The sequence below is a fragment of the Amphibalanus amphitrite genome, unplaced genomic scaffold, assembly GCF_019059575.1.
Source record: "Amphibalanus amphitrite isolate SeventyFive unplaced genomic scaffold, NRLGWU_Aamphi_draft 000957F_arrow, whole genome shotgun sequence".
Lineage (NCBI taxonomy): Eukaryota > Metazoa > Arthropoda > Thecostraca > Balanomorpha > Balanidae > Amphibalanus > Amphibalanus amphitrite.
In genome coordinates, this window is record NW_024882451.1 from 168,739 (window position 1) to 195,011 (window position 26,273).

Below are 26,273 nucleotides of genomic sequence, written 5' to 3' on the forward strand. Positions count from 1 at the left end.
GCGTGGTAGGTCGGGTGTCCCGTTTGTCCTATATTTATTTTTGGTTTTCAGCATATTATACTCTTTTTTGTTGCATTATTCTGCCTGAATTATTGTTTTGTTATTCTGTTTTTGCACATACTTTTCTGTTTGACCCTCCTGTTCCTGCTTGTGCATGCTGGCATGGGCATGATCTAAACCCAATATGGCGTCTCAGCCTGACATGAATCGAGACGTATTTAAACCATCAAATACGCTTGAAAGAACCCCACCAGGGTCACCCAGTGTAGAGGAGAAGGATAAATCACAGGCCGATACTTCTAAAAACGGAGAACCAAATAGAGCTAAGGCTCAAACAGAGACAAGAACTGACAATGTGGGACAGGCGCTCAACGAAACTCAAGAACTCGACTCTGACGATGATGACCAGGATGTGGAAGGACAAGGTGGAAGTAGAGTAAAGCGGCTAGACTCTAATGTTTATAAACCATTTGGAAGTCGCTCATCGTCGGGTACGAGCCAGCCGTCTCACGACATCTGCCGGGGAGGACCAGGAAGAAGAAAAGGAAGCAAGAAGAAGTGTGGACTCAAGGTTGAAGACAATCAAGATGGAGTATGTTGTGATGGATGCAAGTTCTGGTTCCATCTGGATTGCCAGAAGGTGCAGTCGGAAACCTACAAAGCCCTCCAGGAGACAAAGGGAGTGTTCTGGTTATGTTCGGAGTGCCGTGCTATCCTCCCAGAGCTTGCAAGAAGGGCCATCACAATGGGAGAAGAGAAGGAGGAATCACAACCAAAGGCTGACAAGAAAGAAAATGTGCAGGAAGACAACCAGGCAATAATCTCTGCCATCAAGGCCCAAAAACAAGAAATCCTGGCAGCCATGAAGCAGCAAGAGAAAGTGATCATCACAAGCATCAAAGAAACACAACCAGCAAAAACATATGCTGAAGCTGCAAAGAAGATAGAAGATCAAGTTGGCAAACTGCAGTCTGCGATGAAGGGAACAGCGGAAATGTCTGAAGCAGTCAATGTTATCAAACAGAAAAGTGAAGAGCAGAGTGATAAACTCAAAGGGATGGAAGAAAGTGTGGTGAGGCAGATGGCCCAACAAAGTCAAGTCCTGGAGAGTAACACAACCAACATAGAGAAAGTCGTGAGATTGAAAGAGAAGGAGAATAGAGCACAAAACCTGATCTTCCACAACATAGACGAGTCAAAGTCTGCCAATGTTGAAGAAAGAAAAGACCATGATGAACAACAATTCAAGGAAATGATGAAAAAGCTTATGGGAGAAAACAGGAGCTTCAAGACAGAAAAAATCATCAGGCTCGGAAAGAAAGATGAGACGACAAAGAAGAACAGGCTGATGCTGGTGAGACTGTCCAGCAGGGAAGAGGCAGAAGAAATCTACAAGAACCGCATGAGGATGAGAGAGGTAAATATAGAAAACAAATACATATCCCTGGATAGAACGCCAGAAGAGAGGAAGAAGTTCCATGAGCTGAAAAAGGAACTCGAGGAAAAGGGGACTGCCACACACAGGATCTTTCGAGGAAGGGTCATCAGAAACCAATGAACTACCAAGAAAAAAGAAAAGGGGAAATCAGCTGATAAAGAGTAAAACTGTTACAGTCAACATGGTGAATGTGCAGGGCCTCACAAGAAATAAACTTCTTGAGCTTGAAGAACTTTTGAAAACAAACTGTGATATACTGTGTCTTACAGAAACACAACAAAAATTTGAAAAGTATGAAGTTTCTGTAGGTGTTACAATGATTGAGAGTATGAGAGAGATGAGGGATAAGAAGGGAGGGGGACTCCGGATAATGTTCCAAACTAAGCAAGGGACAAGTGTTGCAAAACAAAGAACGTGTAGCACAGACATTTTGCATGCAGTCATGGAATTAGGGTGTTTTAAGTTGCACATCATCCTTGTATATCTGTCTGTAAGGAAATCTGCTGAAGACTGTGAGAGGAATAAAAACATGAAAGCTGAAATTGATAACATAATTGAAACAATTATGGCAAAAGATGAGGCTCTATTGTTGCTCGGAGACATGAACGGACACATTGGACAGCTTGGCTATCAAAGAGAAGATGAAAATGGGAGAATTGTCTTAGACTGGACAAATAAATCATCACTGATACTGCTAAACCTAGAAGAATTTTGCCAAGGTACATATACATGGTCAAGGCAGGACCAAAATAGTGCAATCGATTATGTCCTCGCAAATAGGAGGTGCTATCAGCGTATTGAGAGCATGACAATTGATGAAGAGAGGGAGCTTTTTGACCTCTCAGATCACCATATGATCTCGGTCAGAATGGAAATACCCACAAGAAACCAAAGCTTTAATAAGGGAACGACAAGTGTCAGAGAATTCTGGAAGGTAGATGCTGGCTCATTGGAACTCTTCGGAGAAGAGATGCAGAGAAGGCTCCGAAATGAGAACATAACAAACATAGAGGAGCTCAATGGCCTGATGACAGAAGTGGCCAACAGCAAGTTAAAAGCAACATACCGCAAGAAAAGCCTGATAGGGCAACAGGTGAAAGAAAAGCCATGGGTCACAGATGAAATCAGGGAAGCTATCAAGAAACGCAGGGCCATAAACCGGGAAAAACGAAACACCAAAGACAAAGATCAAGAGAAGCTGCTCAATGAACAGTATAAAATACAGAAAAAGAAGGTCCAGGAAATGGTGAAAGAGGCTGTGACAAAATCAGAAAAGAAGACAACTGAAGAAATCAGGAACAGTGCTAACAAGAGCAAGTCAATGTTTGAAAACATTGACAAACTAAGGAAGAAGGAGAGAAACCAAGAAGACATCCAACTGTATGACAATGAAGGCAAGAAACTGGAACCAGAAGTGGAAGAAGAGGAGTTGGTGAAATTCTGGAAAACTGTGTACCAGCAACACTCAAACGAGATCAGTAAAATATGGAACAGTGATGTGAAGAAGGAATATGAAGAAGGTATGAGGAGAACTGTGCACGAGGGACCCCACTTCCCGAGACACATGAGAGAGTTGATGGATATGGCTCTCCCTGTGAGACAGGAAATATCACAGATGAACCCCACACAGATTGAAGTAGAAGATGTGAAAAAAGCAGTATCCGGACTGAAGAACAAAACTGCACCAGGACCAGACTTGCTCAAACCGGAACTATACAAAGCACTCGTAATGACGAAGGAAGGCCTAGATACCCTAACAAGCTGTCTACAACAGCAACTGGATGCCGACTCGAAGCCAGATTCGTGGAAGACGTCGAAGACTAAAATGATCCCCAAGATCAAGAAACCCACTGCAAAAGACTTGCGTCCCATAGCGTTGACAAACATATCATACAAGCTGTTCATGAGTATTCTGAAGGATAAAATTGAGAGTCACTTAAAGTATAATGATGAAATGCTAGAGATACAAGCAGGTTTCACTAGTGGGGGGAAGGTTGAAGACAATTTATTCCTATTGCGTTACTGCGTTGAAGACAGCTTTCGCAGGAAAAAGCCATTGTTTGTGACAGCCATTGACTATTCGAAGGCCTTCGATTCGGTTAATAGAGCTGAAATGGTAGAAGCCCTGAAGTTCTACAAGATCGACTCCAAAATCATTGATGCTACGACGCAAATCTACCAGGGAGACTCAACGAAAATCAAGCTCAATGACAGGACTGAAGCAGTCATCGACGTCACATCAGGAATACGACAAGGATGCAATGGGTCAACGACAAGCTTCAAGATTGTAACATACCTTATCGCCAAAGCTCTGACAGATACGGGACTGGGCTTCAAAAATGATATTGTCCGAATCCCAGTGTTGTTCTTTGCTGACGACGGACTCGTCCTAACTGAGACTTTACAGGAGACAGAGCACCTAGTGACAACGCTGGCGGACATCAGTGGCAAGTTCGGTTTGAAGATAAACAAAGACAAGAGCGCGGTCATCATCTACAATTGTCAGGAGCAACCCAAGGTCATCGCAGACATCCCTGTGGTTCAACAGATCAAGTACCTGGGAGTTTGTGTCACAAACAAGAAAAGGCTCTTCAAGGAACACATCAACGTAATGCATCAGAAGTCCCAAAAGCTGGCCAACATGACCTACGGAATAACGCAAAAATGCTGCAACAAGCTGATGATTGGCAAGTGCTATTGGAAATGTCTGTCGCTCCCTTCGTTTCTTCATGGGGCGAGCATCCTGAGCCTTACGGACGCAGACATCAAGAAGCTCCAAGTATGTGAGAATGGAGTGTTCAGACAAATTCTGGGAGCACCGAGATACACGCCGATCTGTACGCTCAGAGGTGAGGTGGGAACCTCCCTGATGAAGACCAGGATCATGGAAGGGCACTTGCAGTTCCTGAGAGGCGCGATGCAAGGAAGCAACGACCTCATCAGAAGGATCGCCAGAGCAGAACTAGAAGTGCGGAAAAGTACATGGGCGAAGACAACGAAACGGTACCTGGAAGCTGTGGGATTAAATGCTGCAGAACTGGAGAGGATGAACAAGTCTACCTTGAAGAAACGCCTGAAAGAGTGGGATGACAAACAGTGGAAAGAAGAGCTCGAGGCCAAGTCCAGTATAATGGTATACCGATCTGCCAAAACAGCCATTAAAGAAGATCCGATCTACGATAACACAGCATCGTCAATCATACTCTTCCAGGCCAGATCCAACACGCTCCCGCTGGAGACTAGGAAGAGACACACTGGCGAAGAAACCACGTGTCTCCTGTGTGGAGATGGGGAGGAAGACCAGCACCACTTCCTGCTTGAGTGCACCAAACTCGCAGAAGAACGGCTCAAGATGACTTCACTCCAACGCCCACACCAAGAAGACCAACTAGAAGTCCTGAAGACATTCCTCTTCAATGAAAGCACGGAAGAGATGGAGAAGAACAAGGAGGGACTCTACAAGCTCTGGAGACTGAGGAAGAGGAAACTGGTGACCGTGACGGATGGTGAGCAGAGGACTGGAGCGGACAGAAGCTGACTTGTCTAATTCTGTCCAGGTTACATCCTAACCATATCCCAGAAACCTCCCACCACCCGACGCGCGTTTATAGGGCTACCGATGCAACCGGTGACAGCCCGACCACATCATCATCATCATCACTCATCTTGGTTGTATTACCTATGCATGGTTTTTAGCCATTTCGAGTCCTAAAAGATGTAATGGTGAATGTACATCATGACCAAGAAAGAGCTGCACTGCAGCATGCACAGAGTGCCTAGAAACTGACAGGATCTTGTCAAGATTGCAATGCCTTGCACTCAGGCATTCACTCATGAAAAATCAGTATCCTCTGTGGTCACATAGGTAGGTACCTGGCAGATCAATGCCTTACACTCAGGCACTCAGCCATGATGATGAGCCCATGAGTGCCGGTAATGTAGCCTCTGTGTGCCGGTATACCGGTATGCCCATTTCCTATCTACTATAGTGAGCATCTTCTATGGTGAGCATCAGTCGGTAGAGCGTTGGATTCTGCATGAGTTCCCGATAATAACAGTCCAGTTTTGAAGCTTAACATTAAGTCAGTGAGGTGCAAAGTCAGTGAGGAGACCGGTCGTGCGTGCACAGCTATGTGCCGTGTGCACACATTCAACTTTTGATTCCAAATTCTGAGTAGAGCCAGAATTGCTCAATCTGAGGGTAGAGGGCAGAATCAATGCAACAAGCTTTGCCTGGCTGGGGCTTGGTCCTGGCGGATCAATTCATTCAAAAGGTTCGGACTAAATCTATATGGAAACAAATGAAAAATCAGTATCCTCTGCAGTCACATACCTTGCAGATAAGTTGATATGCTTTCACAGACTCGAAAAGTCTTCAAGTTTCCGAAAAACCATCAGTCTTGAATCAGAATCTGGTCCATTTCCCAAGTCATTTCCAGTCAGTGAGAACTGATATGGAGAGGTTGAGGTAGAGCGAGCCGCCGCAGGCCGACGACGCACGCCTACGCCTTGCCAACGCCAAGGCCCTATATACCGCCAACGCCACGCAGGAGCAAGGCGGCGGCGGCAACAGGATCTCTGAGACTACAAAGTTGAAATCCACGGTACACCGGCACTGTTAATAAAAAAAGCGATAAAGCGTAACAATTGATGTTCATTGCTTTATCAAAGTAAAACGTCCCTCCGCGATGTAACGGAAGTTAGCCCACATTCAGCCCACATTCGGCCCAGCCCAGATTGGGGCTACCAAATCTAGGGAAAAATCTAAAAACCGTTTTACGCTTAAACGGCTGGACGAAACTGAAAAATAAGACCACCATTTGAAAGATCTCTTCACCCCGGACCCAATGATATGGTTAAATACCGAATCAATTTAACCAAAAGCATGATTTAACCAGGATGAAAATTTTCGGTCAATGGGGCGGCCCCTACGATTTTCTTCAAAATCGGCATGGTGATACCACAGGCCGAGATGATCAATCTGGCTGAAGAAACCCCTATGGGCATTGAAATCTATGGGGTAAAAACGCCCTTGGAAAGATTTACCCACGCATTTCTGGCAAGTGTATCGCACGCATCCCCCCAATATCGGTATCATATGAAAGCCCATGAAAACCCAAACAAAATGGTGGGGTAAAATTTACCCATTACCCCATTCAGGGTAAAGTTTACCCAAGATGAAAATTTTCGGTCAATAGGGCGGCCCCTACGATTATCTTCAAAATCGGCATGGTGATACTACAGGCCCAGATGACCAATCTGGCTGAAGAAACCCCTATGGGCATTGAAATCTATGGGGTAAAAACGCCCTTGGAAAGATTTACCCACGCATTTCTGGCAAGTGTATCGCACGCATCCCCCCAATATGGGTATCATATGAAAGCCCATGAAAACCCAAACAAAATGGTGGGGTAAAATTTACCCATTACCCGATTCAGGGTAAAGTTTACCCAAGATGAAAATTTTCGGTCAATGGGGCGGCCCCTACGATTTTCTTCAAAATCGGCATGGTGATACTACAGGCCCAGATGACCAATCTGGCTGAAGAAACCCCTATGGGCATTTAAATCTATGGGGTAAAAACGCCCTTGGAAAGTATTACCCACGCATTTCTGGCAAGACTATCGCACGCATCCCCCCAATATGGGTATCATATGAAAGCCCATGAAAACCCAAACAAAATGGTGGGGTAAAATTTACCCATTACCCCATCCAGGGTAAAGTTTACCCAAGATGAAAATTTTCGGTCAATGGGGCGGCCCCTACGATTTTCTTCAAAATCGGCATGGTGATACTACAGGCCCAGATGACCAATCTGGCTGAAGAAACCCCTATGGGCATTGAAATCTATGGGGGTAAAAACGCACTTGGAAAGTTTTACCCACGCATTTCTGGCAAGACTATCGCACGCATCCCCCCAATATGGGTATCATATGAAAGCCCATGAAAACCCAAACAAAATGGTGGGGTAAAATTTACCCATTACCCCATTCAGGGTAAAGTTTACCCAAGATGAAAATTTTCGGTCAATAGGGCGGCCCTACGATTTTCTTCAAAATCGGCATGGTGATACTACAGGCCCAGATGACCAATCTGGCTGAAGAAACCCCTATGGGCATTGAAATCTATGGGGTAAAAACGCCCTTGGAAAGTTTTACCCACGCATTTCTGGCAAGACTATCGCACGCATCCCCCCAATATGGGTATCATATGAAAGCCCATGAAAACCCAAACAAAATGGTGGGGTAAAATTTACCCATTACCCCATTCAGGGTAAAGTTTACCCAAGATGAAAATTTTCGGTCAATAAGGCGGCCCCTACGATTTTCTTCAAAATCGGCATGGTGATACTACAGGCCCAGATGACCAATCTGGCTGAAGAAACCCCTATGGGCATTGAAATCTATGGGGTAAAAACGCCCTTGGAAAGTTTTACCCACGCGTTTCTGGCAAGACTATCGCACGCATCCCCCCAATATGGGTATCATATGAAAGCCCATGAAAACCCAAACAAAATGTTGGGGTAAAATTTACCCATTACCCAATCCAGGGTAAAGTTTACCCAAGATGAAAATTTTCGGTCAATAGGGCGGCCCCTACGATTTTCTTTAAAATCGGCATGGTGATACTACAGGCCCAGATGACCAATCTGGCTGAAGAAACCCCTATGGGCATTGAAATCTATGGGGTAAAAACGCCCTTGGAAAGTTTTACCCACGCATTTCTGGCTAGACTTTCGCACGCATCCCCCAATATGGGTATCATATGAAAGCCCATGAAAACCCAAACAAAATGGTGGGGTAAAATTTACCCATTACCCCATTCAGGGTAAAGTTTACCCAAGATGAAAATTTTCGGTCAATGGGGCGGCCCCTACGATTTTCTTCAAAATCGGCATGGTGATACTACAGGCCCAGATGACCAATCTGGCTGAAGAAACCCCTATGGGCATTGAAATCTATGGGGTAAAAACGCCCTTGGAAAGTTTTACCCACGCATTTCTGGCAAGACTATCGCACGCATCCCCTCAATATGGGTATCATATGAAAGCCCATGAAAACCCAAACAAAATGGTGGGGTAAAATTAACCCATTACCCCATTCAGGGTAAAGTTTACCCAAGATGAAAATTTTCGGTCAATGGGGCGGCCCCTACGATTTTCTTCAAAATCGGCATGGTGATACTACAGGCCCAGATGACCAATCTGGCTGAAGAAACCCCTATGGGCATTGAAATCTATGGGGTAAAAACGCCCTTGGAAAGTTTTACCCACGCATTTCTGGCAAGACTATCGCACGCATCCCCCCAATATGGGTATCATGTGAAAGCCCATGAAAACCCAAACAAAATGGTGGGGTAAAAATTACCCATTACCCCATCCAGGGTAAAGTTTACCAAAGATGAGAATTTTCGGTCAATGGGGCGGCCCCTACGATTTTCTTCAAAATCGGCATGGTGATACTACAGGCCCAGATGACCAATCTGGCTGAAGAAACCCCTATGGGCATTGAAATCTATGGGGTAAAAACGCCCTTGGAAAGATTTACCCACGCGTTTCTGGCAAGACTATCGCACGCATCCCCCAATATGGGTATCATATGAAAGCCCATGAAAACCCAAACAAAATGGTGGGGTAAAATTTACCCATTACTTCATTCAGGGTAAAGTTTAACCAAGCTGAAAATTTTCGGTCAAAAGGGCGGCCCCTACGATTTTCTTCAAAATCGGCATGGTTATACTACAGGCCCAGATGACCAATCTGGCTGAAGAAACCCCTATGGGCATTGAAATCTATGGGGTAAAAACGCCCTTGGAAAGTTTTACCCACGCATTTCTGGCAAGACTTTCGCACCCATCCCCCCAATATGGGTATCATATGAAAGCCAATGAAAACCCAAACAAAATGGTGGGGTAAAATTTACCCATTACCCCATTCAGGGTAAAGTTTACCCAAGATGAAAATTTTCGGTCAATGGGGCGGCCCCTACGATTTTCTTCAAAATCGGCATGGTGATACTACAGGCCCAGATGACCAATCTGGCTGAAGAAATCCCTATGGGCATTGAAATCTATGGGGTAAAAACGCCCTTGGAAAGTTTTACCCACGCATTTCTGGCAAGTGTATCGCACGCATCCCCCCAATATGGGTATCATATGAAAGCCCATGAAAACCCAAACAAAATGGTGGGGTAAAATTTACCCATTACCCCATTCAGGGTAAAGTTTACCCAAGATGAAAATGTTCGGTCAATGGGGCGGCCCCTACGATTTTCTTCAAAATCTGCGTGGTGATACTACAGGCCCAGATGACCAATCTGGCTGAAGAAACCCCTATGGGCATTGAAATCTATGGGGTAAAAACGCCCTTGGAAAGTTTTACCCACGCATTTCTGGCAAGACTATCGCACGCATCCCCCAATATGGGTATCATATGAAAGCCCATGAAAACCCAAACAAAATGGTGGGGTAAAATTTACCCATTATCCCATCCAGGGTAAAGTTTACCCAAGATGAAAATTTTCGGTCAATGGGGCGGCCCCTACGATTTTCTTCAAAATCGGCATGGTGATACTACAGGCCCAGATGACCAATCTGGCTGAAGAAACCCCTATGGGCATTGAAATCTATGGGGTAAAAACGCACTTGGAAAGTTTTACCCACGCATTTCTGGCAAGACTATCGCACGCATCCCTCAAATATGGGTATCATATGAAAGCCCATGAAAACCCAAACAAAATGGTGGAGTAAAAATTACCTTGGGTATCTTGGGTAAACTTTACCCTGGATGGTGTAATGGGTAAATTTTACCCCACCATTTTGTTTGGGTTTTCATGGGCTTTCATATGATACCCATATTGGGGGGATGCGTGCGATAGTCTTGCCAGAAATGCGTGGGTAAAACTTTCCAAGTGCGTTTTTACCCCATAGATTTCAATGCCCATAGGGGTTTCTTCAGCCAGATTGGTTATCTGGGCCTGTAGTATCACCATGCCGATTTTGAAGAAAATCGTAGGGGCCGCCCCATTGACCGAACATTTTCATCTTGGGTAAACTTTACCCTGGATGGGATAATGGGTAAATTTTACCCCACCATTTTGTTTGGGTTTTCATGGGCTTTCATATGATACCCATATTGGGGGATGCGTGCGATAGTCTTGCCAGAAATGCGTGGGTAAAACTTTCCAAGGGCGTTTTTACCCCATAGATTTCAATGCCCATAGGGGTTTCATCAGCCAGATTGGTCATCTGGGCCTGTAGTATCACCACGCAGATTTTGAAGAAAATCGTAGGGGCCGCCCCATTGACCGAACATTTTCATCTTGGGTAAACTTTACCCTGAATGGGGTAATGGGTAAATTTTACCCCACCATTTTGTTTGGGTTTTCATGGGCTTTCATATGATACCCATATTGGGGGGATGCGTGCGATACACTTGCCAGAAATGCGTGGGTAAAACTTTCCAAGGGCGTTTTTACCCCATAGATTTCAATGGCCATAGGGGTTTCTTCAGCCAGATTGGTCATCTGGGCCTGTAGTATCACCATGCCGATTTTGAAGAAAATCGTAGGGGCCGCCCTATTGACCGAACATTTTCATCTTGGGTAAACTTTACCCTGGATGGGGTAATGGGTAAATTTTACCCCACCATTTTGTTTGGGTTTTCATGGGCTTTCATATGATACCCATATTGGGGGGATGTGTGCGATAGTCTTGCCAGAAATGCGTGGGTAAAACTTTCCAAGGGCGTTTTTACCCCATAGATTTCAATGCCCATAGGGGTTTCTTCAGCCAGATTGGTCATCTGGGCCTGTAGTATCACCATGCCGATTTTGAAGAAAATCGTAGGGGCCGCCCCATTGACCGAAAATTTTCATCTTGGGTAAACTTTACCCTGGATGGGGTAATGGGTAAATTTGACCCCACCATTTTGTTTGGGTTTTCATTGGCTTTCATATGATACCCATATTGGGGGGATGCGTGCGATAGTCTTGCCAGAAATGCGTGGGTAAAACTTTCCAAGGGCGTTTTTACCCCATAGATTTCAATGCCCATAGGGGTCTCTTCAGCCAGATTGGTCATCTGGGCCTGTAGTATCACCATGCCGATTTTGAAGAAAATCGTAGGGGCCGCCCCATTGACCGAAAATTTTCATCTTGGTTAAACTTTACCCTAAATGAAGTAATAGGTAAATTTTACCCCACCATTTTGTTTGGGTTTTCATGGGCTTTCATATGATACCCATATTGGGGGATGCGTGCGATAGTCTTGCCAGAAATGCGTGGGTAAAACTTTCCAAGTGCGTTTTTACCCCATAGATTTCAATGCCCATAGGGGTTTCTTCAGCCAGATTGGTCATCTGGGCCTGTAGTATCACCATGCCGATTTTGAAGAAAATCGTAGGGGCCGCCTCATTGACCAAAAATTTTCATCTTGGGTAAACTTTACCCTGGATGGGGTAATGGGTAAATTTTAACCCACTATTTTGTTTGGGTTTTCATGGGCTTTCACATGATACCCATATTGGGGGGATTCGTGCGATAGTCTTGCCAGAAATGCGTGGGTAAAACTTTCCAAGGGCGTTTTTACCCCATAGATTTCAATGGCCATAGGGGTTTCTTCAGCCAGATTGGTCATCTGGGCGTGTAGTATCACCATGCCGATTTTGAAGAAAATCGTAGGGGCCGCCCTATTGACCGAACATTTTCATCTTGGGTAAACTTTACCCTGGATGGGGTAATGGGTAAATTTTACCCCACCATTTTGTTTGGGTTTTCATGGGCTTTCATATGATACCCATATTGGGGGGATGCGTGTGATAGTCTTGCCAGAAATGCGTGGGTAAAACTTTCCAAGGGCGTTTTTACCCCATAGATTTCAATGCCCATAGGGGTTTCTTCAGCCAGATTGGTCATCTGGGCCTGTAGTATCACCATGCCGATTTTGAAGAAAATCGTAGGGGCCGCCCCATTGACCGAAAATTTTCATCTTGGGTAAACTTTACCCTGAATGGGGTAATGGGTAAATTTTACCCCACCATTTTGTTTGGGTTTTCATGGGCTTTCATATGATACCCATATTGGGGGGATGCGTGCGATAGTCTTGCCAGAAATGAGTGGGTAAAACTTTCCAAGGGCGTTTTTACCCCATAGATTTCAATGCCCATATGGGTTTCTTCAGCCAGATTGGTCATCTGGGCCTGTAGTATCACCATGCCGATTTTGAAGAAAATCGTAGGGGCCGCCCCATTGACCGAAAATTTTCACCTTGGGTAAACTTTACCCTAAATGGGGTAATGGGTAAATTTTACCCCACCATTTTGTTTGGGTTTTCATGGGCTTTCATATGATACCCATATTGGGGGGATGCATGCGATAGTCTTGCCAGAAATGCGTGGGTAAAACTTTCCAAGGGCGTTTTTACCCCATAGATTTCAATGCCCATAGGGGTTTCTTCAGCCAGATTGGTCATCTGGGCCTGTAGTATCACCATGCCGATTTTGAAGAAAATCGTAGGGGCCGCCCCATTGACCGAAAATTTTCATCTTGGGTAAACTTTACCCTGGATGGGGTAATGGGTAAATTTTACCCCACCATTTTGTTTGGGTTTTCATGGGCTTTCATATGATACCAATATTGGGGGATGCGTGCGATAGTCTTGCCAGAAATGCGTGGGTAAAACTTTCCAAGGGCGTTTTTACCCCATAGATTTCAATGCCCATAGGGGTTTCTTCAGCCAGATTGGTCATCTGGGCCTGTAGTATCACCATGCCGATTTTGAAGAAAATCGTAGGGGCCGCCTCATTGACCAAAAATTTTCATCTTGGGTAAACTTTACCCTGGATGGGGTAATGGGTAAATTTTAACCCACCATTTTGTTTGGGTTTTCATGGGCTTTCATATGATACCCATATTGGGGGGATTCGTGCGATAGTCTTGCCAGAAATGCGTGGGTAAATCTTTCCAAGGGCGTTTTTACCCCATAGATTTCAATGCCCATAGGGGTTTCTTCAGCCAGATTTATCATCTGGGCCTGTAGTATCACCATGCCGATTTTGAAGAAAATCGTAGGGGCCGCCCCATTGACCGAAAATTTTCATCTTGGGTAAACTTTACCCTGAATGGGGTAATGGGTAAATTTTACCCCACCATTTTGTTTGGGTTTTCATGGGCTTTCATATGATACCCATATTGGGGGGGATGCGTGTGATAGTCTTGCCAGAAATGCGTGGGTAAAACTTTCCAAGGGCGTTTTTACCCCATAGATTTCAATGCCCATAGGGGTTTCTTCAGCCAGATTGGTCATCTGGGCCTGTAGTATCACCATGCCGATTTTGAAGAAAATCGTAGGGGCCGCCCCATTGACCGAAAATTTTCATCTTGGGTAAACTTTACCCTGAATGGGGTAATGGGTAAATTTTACCCCACCATTTTGTTAAGGTTTTCATGGGCTTTCATATGATACCCATATTGGGGGGATGCGTGCGATAGTCTTGCCAGAAATGAGTGGGTAAAACTTTCCAAGGGCGTTTTTACCCCATAGATTTCAATGCCCATAGGGGTTTCTTCAGCCAGATTGGTCATCTGGGCCTGTAGTATCACCATGCCGATTTTGAAGAAAATCGTAGGGGCCGCCCCATTGTCCGAAAATTTTCACCTTGGGTACACTTTACCCTAAATGGGGTAATGGGTAAATTTTACCCCACCATTTTGTTTGGGTTTTCATGGGCTTTCATATGATACCCATATTGGGGGGATGCGTGCGATAGTCTTGCCAGAAATGCGTGGGTAAAACTTTCCAAGGGCGTTTTTACCCCATAGATTTCAGTGCCCATAGGGGTCTCTTCAGCCAGATTGGTCATCTGGGCCTGTAGTATCACCATGCCGATTTTGAAGAAAATCGTAGGGGCCGCCCCATTGACCGAAAATTTTCATCTTGGGTAAACTTTACCCTGGATGGGGTAATGGGTAAATTTTACCCCACCATTTTGTTTGGGTTTTCATGGGCTTTCATATGATACCAATATTGGGGGATGCGTGCGATAGTCTTGCCAGAAATGCGTGGGTAAAACTTTCCAAGGGCGTTTTTACCCCATATATTTCAATGCCCATAGGGGTTTCTTCAGCCAGATTGGTCATCTGGGCCTGTAGTATCACCATGCCGATTTTGAAGAAAATCGTAGGGGCCGCCTCATTGACCAAAAATTTTCATCTTGGGTAAACTTTACCCTGGATGGGGTAATGGGTAAATTTTAACCCACCATTTTGTTTGGGTTTTCATGGGCTTTCATATGATACCCATATTGGGGGGATTCGTGCGATAGTCTTGCCAGAAATGCGTGGGTAAATCTTTCCAAAGGCGTTTTTACCCCATAGATTTCAATGCCCATAGGGGTTTCTTCAGCCAGATTTATCATCTGGGCCTGTAGTATCACCATGCCGATTTTGAAGAAAATCGTAGGGGCCGCCCCATTGACCGAAAATTTTCATCCTGGTTAAATCATGCTTTTGGTTAAATTGATTCGGTATTTAACCATATCATTGGGTCCGGGGTGAAGAGATCTTTCAAATGGTGGTCTTATTTTTCAGTTTCGTCCAGCCGTTTAGGCGTAAAACGGTTTTTAGATTTTTCCCTAGATTTCTAGATTTTTCCCTAGATTTGGTAGCCCCAATCTGGGCTGGGCCGAATGTGGGCTGAATGTGGGCTAACTTCCGTTACATCCCTCCGCGTGCTTTTTTTTTTTTTTTTTTTTTAGTGGCCCTAACTTACGTTACCGGCCTCGCGAGGAGGGCGGCGACCTAACTACGCCGCGCAAAACAAACCGGCCGTCCTAACTAAGACCGGTGGCCACTTTTACAGCAAGACAACATGGGAAAACCCATATCCATGTACTATGCCATGAATATGGGAAAAAACCCATGAATTTACGTTAAGACACATAAATGACAGTGAAACTTACCGGTAAATTGATGTTTGTGAAGGGAGGGAAGGAGGAAGTTTGTGAATGGTAAGGTTACGAGAGTTTGATGACAGGAATGGTTTGAAGAGTGGGGGATATGTCGCTGGGAGGGATGGGGTTTGTGAATGTTTAAGCGTCACGATGAAAGGAATGGTTTGGAGGATGGGGAATCTGTCGCTGCTGCAGTTGGCGGCCGACGGTTGTCTGTGGTCGTTCAACCCGGCCGCCGCCGCTGTTCAGCGGCCGGGGTCCGCTGGTGTAGCTCGCTGGGCCGCTGAGCCTCTAAGCCTGCTCCAGCGGCAGGAGAAAACCCGTCTGCCACCGAAGCTCTGTGTTTCGGCACCAGCGAAAAACCCGACCCATCCCGTATCACAAGTCAGCCTGGTGGTAGCGAAACGGGCGCCTGTTAACAGTCAAGGCCGTTAAAGTAGCTCTGAGTAGGGTGATGTTAGGACGAAATCAAGTACCAGGTTTGTCAATGTTGTGTCGTCCCCGAGAAGCGTCGGGAGGTAAACCCCCCCCCCCCCCCCCTCCGCGTGCATCCTCCACGCTGCAAAACGCAGCCGATGGTGTTCAATATGAGAGGTTCGAAAACAGCCGCTAGGTGACAGCAGCAAATTGCTAGGCGATTGCGGAACTAGACGCTAGTTGCCTAGCAACTTGTTTTCAAAAGCTTAAAAGAACTCAAATTGAAATACCGATAGAAAAGACTTTTCAGCAGCCATCTTATCTTTGCTGTTTGTTGTTGTTGAGTTTGAGTTGATTCTGAAAGGTGGATTGGGATACTGGATAGGTAGGTCTTGAGAATCCCCTCGAGCCTGCTGCACTCGGCACTAACCCTATATACGTTGGCACTAACCAGACTGAGACTGAAGAACTGCACCATTGAAGCAAACAAGACTTATACCTTGACCTACAAATTTATTAATGCCAACATTAAAGGGACCCTCCCACCTTCAAAAAAGTTAATGAATTGGCATGAAAGTGATGTCCCTTGGTTCAGAAAGAGCGAAAACGAATATCTAACAAATTTCACCGAAAAATATTCACTGGTTTTCAAAATATTAGACTTTTACTTTTGTTTACTTTTTTGGGAGCTCTCCTGTTACTAGCGACTTTATTTGGAAGCAATAATTTGGCAGCCCTAAAGTGCGGCAGACGTTGCGCGCAAAGCAGCGTATACCACCACGTGTTAACGATGGTTTTAGTCTAAGATTTAAAAATCGTTAGATCTCCGCTGACGTCACAAATTCTAAGGGGGCATTCCAATGCATTAGCCCCTTAGAATCCGAAAACTGCAAGTTTGAAATTCCATATGTTCGAATTAAAGCATTTTTCGATGTTGTGAGTGCCCAAACCGGTATTTGCAGGCCATGGCCACCAATTTGGCTATCTCAACTCAAAACTAATGTTAAGGTGGGAGGGTCCCTTTAATGCCAACATTTATTAATGCCACACTTGTGTTGTAAAGGCTGATTGATCAGTGGCTGACAAGAGTGGGCTGACAGTGGTCAGCCCACTCTTGTATTCTCATATCAATATTAGTTCATCAATTGAACATTATAGCATTGCTAAGTGCCTTCAGCATTTGATACAACTTTGACATTGCATTGGCATAACACACCAGTAGGTAAATCAGCACTGCACCGAAGGTCAATGATACCTCAGTGTGGTAAATTGACACCGGCTGACTGAGACTCCACCCTGCGTGGGTGGATGGGTGACAGGGTGAGGCACGGAGGTCACTGACGTCCCACTCTGTGTCGATCTGTGGCATGACCAGCCGCGCGTGTCGCCAGGTGGCAATGCTGGCGTGCGACAGCTCTCCGTGCGGGGAGTCGGGCCGACAGCTGCTGGCTCGCCTGGCCCCGCGGCCCGACCTTGGCTCCGTGCTGACCGAGCTGTGCCCCCACCACCCGGTGCCTGGGGACATTGTGGAGATCAGTGGACCGGGTAGGTGGGCTGGCCGCAGCCGCCCTGTACCTACATCAGCTAGTAACTGCCCGCTGCAATCAGTAGATCCGTAGGCGAACGTTTGATGAGCTTTGGAAATTTTAGTCGGCGATTTGCTGTTACAATTTATAGAGAATCGCCGTTTCACGCGATAGATTTGTCAGTAGATTACGGCTTCCAGTTCTGATCGACGCTTGTCGCTTTTCATGCCTCGGCGCCCGAATACGCTTTCCGCTGGTGTAGTTGTCGTTTCAGCGCTGCAGCTGTGGAGGCGACGTCGGCTGACCGCCCGTCCATGCGATCCCGTCAGGCGGCTCCGGTAAGACCCAGCTGCTGATGGAGTGCGTGGCCGCCGCGTTGAGCTGCGACAGCACCTCGGCCGTCGTGCTGCTGGACACGGACCGGCACGTGAGGATGCCCCGCTTGCTGCAGCTACTACAGCGCCACCTACCTTCAGCAGCAGCCGCTCGCAGCGCCGCCTCGCGGCTGGAACTGCTGACGGCCACCAGCAGTCAGCAGGCGCGCGTGGCGCTCGAGGCGCTGCTCGCCAGGCTAGAGGAGCACGCTGGAGTCCTGCTGCTCGCCGTCGACTCGCTCTCGGCCTTCTACTGGAGTGACCGCCACGCGCTGGGCCGGGTGGGGGAGCGCGCCGACGCGTGGTACCGACAGCTGGGCCAGCAGCTGGTGCGACTGGCCGGCCGCGGGCGGCTGGTGGTGGTCGCCACGCGTCACTCGCTGTCGGCCGGCGCCACCGGCTGGCACCACATGGGCGCCGAGTGGTCGGCGGCCGTGACACGCTCCGTCTGCCTGCGGCCGCAACAGGGCGCCGTGGAGGCCACCCTGCGGATGGTCGCCCGCACGGAGGTCGCTGCGCCGCCACCGCCGAGCCTGTGGAAGCGCCGCTTTGTCATCACCGACGAGGGAGTGCGCTGGCTTGAGGTCCTAGCTGACAATGAGTGAATGAGATGAGTGGCAGCTCTTTTTTGTGCTTTCATTTTATATGGGAAATATTTATTTTATAAATTTGCCTCGCAATTGTGTTTAAATAAAAAATGCAATCGTTGATATACATGTAGTATAGCGTCGCAGTACCATTGCGATTGTGGGCAATTATTATCCCTACTGCAGAAAATATTGAGAGGGTCCCCCTATGCGCTACAGTGGTCGGCAGGTCATTCGGGGTCGTGCCCCCTTTTTGGGCGCCAGGCCATTACCCCCACCTACCAGACCCCATTGCTGACACAACCAAGTTTACTGAAATTCCATACCGTCCTGGAACTCTTTGGGTATTTGTATATTTCCAATGCATCAAGTTTAAAACATGACACTTCCTCCACAAAACATTTAATGCCTATATCCCAGTAGCGGCGGAACACCTTCAATAAGGGGGAGGGGAGGGGGGGGGGGGGCACTGCTGACTTTTGGTCCCATTCTTTCCATGCAACGCCCATAGGGCTAATGTTAAAATGCAAAAATCAAAGGGTGCACGGTGCCCCGGTGCCCTCCCCGTTCCGCCGCCTATGCTATATCCCATTTAACCCTTGTACGTATAGGGGCGGCGGGTGGTTTTTCGTTAAAAGCTCACGTAAAAGGCATTGGATCACGACCAAATTGTACCCTCGAGCCCATCATATTTTTTTACCAGCCCGGAAAATATCATGACCTGAGACCAGTTTTACCAACAGAAAAATAACCGCCTGCCGGAATTTTTGCCTCAAGACCGCTTCACATACGGAGCGTAAACGCGATGGGCTCGTAAGCGGATAGGGCTGTACCGTTTACGCTCCATATGTGAAACGATCTTTAGGCAAAAATTCCGGCAGGCGGCTATTTTTCTGTTGGTAAAACTGGCCTCTGGACCCATAATGACCGTTGGCTTATTAGCTTTTTCTGGAGATCATCTTGAGCCATAAACTCTCACTTCAAGGAGTTATAGCGGGTCCCGATTTTCTCGACACTTGTCATTGCCCTCTTGAATGAGACGGAATGACCAAGGACCTTAAAAATGGGCAGCAGCGGCTTCCTATTGTCATGGGTAGCACGCTCGTCTTGTTTATGCACAGCTCCATATCAGAGTCCGAGAGGCCGCGGGGGTCCGATCGACTCCTCCCCCTTACGTTAGCGGCTGTTGAAACGCCAACAGACGGGCGACGGTCAAAAGTTGCAGCTGCTTTTGTACGACTGTACGGAGGGGTGAGATGGTGAGGCGAGCAGGTACGTGAAAATTGGTATCTAATCAATGTGTGCTGACTGCTGTGCCTTTGGCCTGGGCTAATCTTTGAACCCTGGGATGCAACAGTCACGATGGCTCCATCACTGGAGCTACAAACTCTAAAAAGACAGGCTTTCTCAGAATCCCTCATTACCCCCCCCCCCCCCCCGAAAGGGCTCCATTACCCCGAAAGGGGGCATGCCCCACCATTTGCCGACACCTGCGCTAGACGATGTAGAAATGCACATACGGGCGGGTACTAGTAACCCGCGCCGCACTGGGGGGAGGGGCCGTTTTTCGCCAATAACTTCTAAACGGGTTACGCCAGCAACGTCAAACTTTCTGTGCCTTATCATACATCAATTTGACACGTTCGCTGAAAATTTGAGCGAAATCCGTCGGAAGTTTTTGAGAAAATGACTTAACCCTCGCCCGTAAACGGCGATCTGCCACCTTCGCCCATGCAGGGGGGGGGGGGGTTGGTGCGACCCCCCCCCTTGGCGTTTGAAAACGGAGCGTCGTAGAGCTTAGCGGAAAAGACCAACGGATTGCTCTCGCCGAGATCTCGCGATTGGTGGTATATTTTTTGGTCCTAGGTCAACATTTGACCTACTTTTGACCGGTCAAAGGTCAAATTTTCGGAAAAATAGACTTTTTTCAACTTTCCGCGGCGATTGCGGCAAACCGGTGGGAGATATCGACTTGAAACCTTCACTATCGTGTTCCTTGATCAATTCTCTATCGTTTGGTATGTATTTCGTTTCCCTAGCTCTAAAAATGGCGCGTTGGGAGCGCCGGAAGTCGGCAAGGTCACAGTCGGCGGCAGAAATTCGAAAAATTAAAATTTAAATTTTTGAAATCTGATTGTGTTTTTGGATTTGGAAGGTCCATTTGCTCCCTATAGAAGCTAATATTGCTGCATATTCCCATTGAGGTGACAAGAATTAGCAAAATAGTGGTTCGGGCGCTTTTCAAAAATAGTACCAGACGCTGTTCCTCTTGTGACGTCATAGCTCCGTGACCTGACCTGACCCGGTCAAGTTTCTTATACCATATGATAGCCAATACTTGCCCCAACATGCATGGGAAGTTTCATCACGATCCATCAACCGATGTCCGTACCACCGGCAGGAAACCTCGGGCGTTGGCACTCAGTTTGTGAAAATCCGGCCGGAGGCTGTTCCCTTTGTGACGTCATAACTCCGTGACCTGACATGACCCGGTCAAATTTTTTATCAAAAGATGCGCAAGGTTTGCCCCATAAGGTACCCAAAATTTGGCGGCGCTGCGCGCCGCCGTTTTTGCACTATTTCCGAAAAACCTCAGGGGGGGGTTGCACCAACCCCCCCCCCCTACATGGGCGAGGGTTAAGTGATGTCATGTCACGCCATTTTCGCCTAAAAAAACGGCAAAACTTCAAACGCCGCTAACATCTTCATTTTTAAAGGCATCAAGACGTGATTCTACTTTGTCTATCAAATGGCTATCTCTGTTTTTTTTGGAAATTTTAGATTTTGGCTCAATTTTTTTTTCAAATAAAACTTTTTGGGAAAACAATTATAAAATCCAAAATTTTGAGTGAATCGAAAAAAACGGGATATATGTAAGAGAAGTGGTCTATGTGCACCTACATACCAATTTTTAGAAGAATCGGTTCAAAATTGTGGGAGTTATTCAAAATTTTATGACGTCACGAAACACAGATTTTATGGTAGGGAACAGTCTACGTTTAGTAGGTATCGCGTTTGTTTCGATGGGCTTTTATGTACGTACGGAGATGCCTCAAGAGATTGAGGCCTTCGCTGGTAATATTGGACTCGTAATTTATGGATTTTCTCCTTCGTCTTGCCCCATCCACTACTGATACAGAAAAGGACCCGAGCTCACTTGCTCCAGTTATCGGCGGGGTGCGGGCTAGGCCGTCTCAAATTTATAAACATCGAACCCGTCAGAGGCGCCATGTCAACATCAGAGCTCAGCTTGGCCCTCGCCGCTGCCGCCGTGTCAGTTCGCCGCCAGCCTGCGAGGTGTTTGAAGCTCGTGCAGTGCCCGGTGTGTCCCCCTGAGCCACTGAGCGCCGGGCCGAGCCTGCCGCTGAGGCTCAGAGTCGTCCGTAGGTCGGTGTCTTCCCTGCCGTCCTCAGAGGGTCGCCGCGGCCATGTCGCCCCTGCTGCCAGCAGTGGTGGCGGCTCTCCTAACGGCGGCAGCACTGCCAGCGCAGTGTTCTGTCCAGCAGCCGCAGCAGCAACAGCAGCAGCAGCAGCAGGTCACAGCGGGACTCCACATCACTCCGAATGAGCTGTGGCAGCTTGTTGACCGTGCCGTCACTGCTGCCATTCAGCCGCTGACCATCAAACTGGACAGCCGCATCGACACGCTGGACTCCAGACTGGATATACTGGATTCCAGACTGGACGTGCTGGACTCCAGAATGGACACGCTAGACTCTAGGCCGGACTCAAGACTGGACACGGTGGACTCCAGACTTGACACGCTGGACTCCAGGCTGGATACACTGGATTCCAGACTGGATGTTCTTGACTCCCGAGTGGACAGAGTCATCGAACGGGAGCGTAAACAAGATTCTGAAATCGCTACTGGCAGCACCCGACTCGACGAACTAGCCTCAAGGCTGGTAGACGCTGAAACAGGTCTGAGTGATCAGAAGCTTCAAGTGCAAGGACAGCAATCCCTAGCTCTCAACCAGGAACTGCTGCTGAACGTGACTTCATCGCAGCTGGGAACCGTGGAGTCCCGACTCGATGAGCAGACATCGCGACTCCAGGAACAGGACTCGTTGATAGCTCGGCATGAGTCAAGAATCGACTCGCATGAGTCGCGGCTCGACAGCCAAGCGTCTCAGGTCAACCTTCACGAATTTTCTATTGATGAACATGCGTCTCAGATTGCCGAGCTGAATTCCAGTCTGGAGACGCTTCAGAACATGACCGGCAGTCACGATGCGCGGATTGATGGGATCACCCTCCGTCTCGATGCCGCTCAGAATGCTTCTACTGATAGTGACTCTGTAGCCCGCGACTGCAGTGACCTACCGGCCGGCTCCCAGAGCGGCATCTACCTGCTGCAGCCCGGCCTGGGGGCCGCCGGAGAGGTGCCCGCCTACTGCGACCTGGAGACGGACGGCGGACGGTGGACAGTCATCCAGCGACGGGCCGATATAGAGCCAAGGGAGGACTTTAACCTAGACTGGGCCGCCTACAAGGAGGGATTCGGTGAGCTGGATAAAGAAGTTTGGTGGGGCCTCGACAACATGTGGACCATGACATCACCAAGCGATCGGCAATACGAACTGAGGATAGACTTGGAGGACTTTAAAAGTGAGTGGAGACATGCGATCTACCAGAACTTTAGTATCTCCTCCGAATCGAACGGATACCGGCTCAATGTTGTCAACTACACCGGAAACGCAGGAGACTCGCTCACGTATCACACAGGACAACGATTTAGTACAAAGGACAGAGACAACGACTCGAATAGTACAGATAACTGTGCCGAATATTTTGAGGCCCCCTGGTGGCATAAAACATGCTACCAATCCAGCTTGAATGGCAAATATCTTGCCGGCGAGCACACCCAGAAGGGGCACGGTATCGTATGGAGCCGCTGGCGGGGTGGCAACTACTCACTGAAAACGGTGACCATGAAGATTCGGCCCACGAGAAAGCTCTGACTGGTTAGTGGTTAACTGGTTCGTGGTTAACCAGGCGGTACTCAGCCGTTGTAATGCTCCCCTTTACCCCCTCTGGGCTCTGGGTGTGATGGATTTACACTCTGCACCTTTGATTGTCAATTCCGTCGTTTTGCCCACCTAACATTTGTTACTCGAACAGTGTTGGTTTCTTATAGCGTCATAGGCGAGGTGTCTAGCTACGTGGTTTGAACGATTGTTAAAAGCTATCGGGGTTGATGGGCGTTACAGAGCGTACATTTACATGGAATATACCTACATGTAGCAGTTTTATTTTTCACAAATTTGGGTTATTCCTAGCTTTGGATCTTGCATTAGATTTAAAATGTTTTGTTACCAAATATCATTATGCAACAATTATTGGTATTAGGTATGTGTGCCTTCTTATGCATTGTGTGAAATGAGCGATGCCTGAGCTCTTTGCGGGTACAAATATAAAACAACTTCTAGCTTATATAGCACTGACGCTCTTCACTAGCATGTCCTTACTACAGGGTGTCTCAAAAGTTCGTTGACAGGTACCTACCAGCCATGCTTTTTTGTCAATAATTCTGAATTAACAAGAAATTAACAGTCAAAATTTTGCATGGGCATTGGTATCAACCTTCATCAAGCAGTTTCATTGTTTTCAAGCGCATTCGACCCTTCATGAGCTCACAAAAGGGGTTCACCTCTGATCATGGATCAGACATGAAAATGGAGGTCGCAAAATCGGGTCGGCTGAGAAACTCTCTGCTTCATGAGTAATGGAAATGGTTAGGTCGGAAATGACACATGGTTAAGTGTCAGCGAGGATGAGTACAACATGATGATCATCTAATAAAAACGGTGGCTAAATTTTTTGAAGGACGAAACCATGCGAGACTAACAGCGTTTTGAACGACCCTTGTACGGCAGCAGACTCGTGCTCCGGAGTCTGGAAACCAGCTGAAAATGCAGTCGTAACTACATGAAAACTGACTAGAAGCTCACAGGCAGAGGTTACCCAGTTTCAAAAATTGCAGGTCATCATAAAATAAAGACAAACTATTATTCAAAATTGTTTATAATATATTTATTCTTTAACGCTATTTTTTGGGAAAATAACACGAAAATCGTCAATGCCGAAGACAAGTGACCCTCCAAAAGTGTCAATTAATGTAACGTTTTATCTTACGAAGTTCGAAGAGGCAGATCTGGAGCTAATAGCTTTCTTTTAGGTATGTTACAGTGCGTCCGCGAAATTCGTGAGTTTGCGAAGTAACTAGTTAATCCGCGAAATCCCTAGGGACTCATCGAACTCACATAAACTCCCGTGAATCCGCGGAATCACTGCCGTGGCTCCGCGGATTTACTAGAGTTTCCAGTGCGTTCGTGAAGTCACTGAAGAGTCGCGGGGATCTGCGAACTTCCTAGGTAATGCGCGGAATAGCGATTCTTTTTCAGTGAATCCGCGGAATACCGATTCTTTTTTCGGAGAATGTCCAAAAAACGTTATTTAGAGCTAATGCCGATTATTCGTAGAGGCTCAAAGACAATTGGAATTTGGAACCGAATCATGTTGCCGATATGGTGGTCGTGTTGTGCTTTGGCCGGCATGTCAATTAGGTACAATCAGTCTATCAGAATAAAAATGTCGGGACGTTTGGTAAGTTTTATGTTACATTGTTACGTAGGTACCCTAACTTTTTTTGTAAATAGGTACTATTTTCTTAGATTATAAAAAAATAACCTGCGCGCAGCACTATTCCACTTAAACGTGGGAATTTGCTGTAAATAGTTATGTAACTATCTGAGTGGACCTCGACCTCGCAATTGCGCCAATTTCGCAATTTCGCAAAAGTCTAAGGTCATCATTTGACTTTCCAAGTCAGGTCAATGACTTAAAAAGTTGGGAAAATCGGGCTCTCTTAGAACTCCGTAAAGTGAGGATGTTACAGGGTATTTCGGGGTGCTGATCACGAATTTCATGTTAGTTTTTATCACAGACGATCGCTTCATGCAGATATGCCAGAGCCCTGTTCGGGTCCGCGCAAAATATTTTGCTGAGTGTGAAGTCACACATGCGATGATGTCAGCCGCCTGGCTCCGCCCATGCTCCGCCCCCTCTCCGCCGGCCCGCAAAGCCGAGGGCCACGCGAGACGCGGCGAACCGTGGCGCGGATGGACTGGTGTGTTTCGTTCAATTACTGAGTAAAATGCGTTCAAATGTGGTTAATAGCAATGTGCCACTGAAAAGGAAGATAATGATACCAAAATAACACCATACTAACCACTTACAATAAGAAATATATGAGGGTAAACTTTAATCCGCGCCACTTTCGCCTCCTGCAGCTACTATTTTCTTCTTGCGCAAAACTGAAAGATTTTGCGCGAGCCTACGTCACACGTGTGACGTCATACGCCGAAGGGCGGAGCTTGGCACCCGAGAGACCCTAACTGCGCATGCGTGGTGCAAAATTTTGCAGTAGGATGCGCTGCCCGAACAGGGCCCAGGTCGGGTTAGGTTAGGTCATGTCAACCAATAGGCGTCCTGCTTGCTATTCATAGTAGGTGTCGACTACCATTGACAGCTTTGAAGAATGTTACGAAGGCGCCAAAACTACTTCGTAAATTTTCAAATAGCTGTTAAATTCGAAATCAGCTCCAAAAACCACTCTAGAAACAAATAAAACTCAAAAAGTGAACCAAGGTCATCAATGGTCATTTACCTTGAACTGACCTCAACGTGACCTTGTCGTCCACCATAATGCATTGCATCAACATCATTATACATGTTTGAACGTTTAAAGCCACAAAAAGACTAAAAACGTGCGGATAATGTAAGCTGACGTACGCCGATTCGCGATTCTGCCCAAACATTGTCTCAAGAAATAGGTCACAGGACAAAAGGTTAGTTGAGTCAGGGTCATGAAAATTTTAGGCTAGGTGTAAAATTGATGAACTCGAGGGTACCGAAAATTTCGTCGTGATCAGCTGCTTTTTTAGCGAGAAATTAGCGAAAAACCATGGGGGTCCATCCGAC

General features: G+C 46.9%; 2 protein-coding genes across 4 annotated transcripts; both read left to right on the forward strand.

The window, feature by feature from the left end:
- Positions 1-16,102: 16,102 nt before the first annotated feature.
- On the forward strand, positions 16,103-18,419 carry LOC122368559 (DNA repair protein XRCC2-like). Of its 3 annotated transcripts, none has more exons than XM_043342583.1 (3): positions 16,103-16,167; positions 17,195-17,348; positions 17,659-18,419. In XM_043342583.1, exons 2-3 carry the CDS (start codon positions 17,201-17,203, stop codon positions 18,306-18,308), a joined length of 798 nt encoding a protein of 265 aa, XP_043198518.1. In that variant the 5' UTR covers positions 16,103-16,167; positions 17,195-17,200; the 3' UTR covers positions 18,309-18,419. The 3 variants fall into 3 exon arrangements, with proteins under 3 accessions (XP_043198518.1, XP_043198517.1, XP_043198516.1); XM_043342582.1 differs by having other exon boundaries at positions 16,120-16,188; XM_043342581.1 differs by lacking the exon at positions 16,103-16,167 and having other exon boundaries at positions 16,904-17,348.
- A 3,148-nt stretch (positions 18,420-21,567) lies between these two features.
- Positions 21,568-23,723, forward strand: LOC122368562 (angiopoietin-related protein 7-like). The gene has a single exon (XM_043342588.1). The coding sequence runs from the start codon at positions 21,719-21,721 to the stop codon at positions 23,249-23,251; it is 1,533 nt and encodes a 510-aa protein (XP_043198523.1). The 5' UTR covers positions 21,568-21,718; the 3' UTR covers positions 23,252-23,723.
- The last annotated feature ends 2,550 nt before the right edge of the window (positions 23,724-26,273 follow it).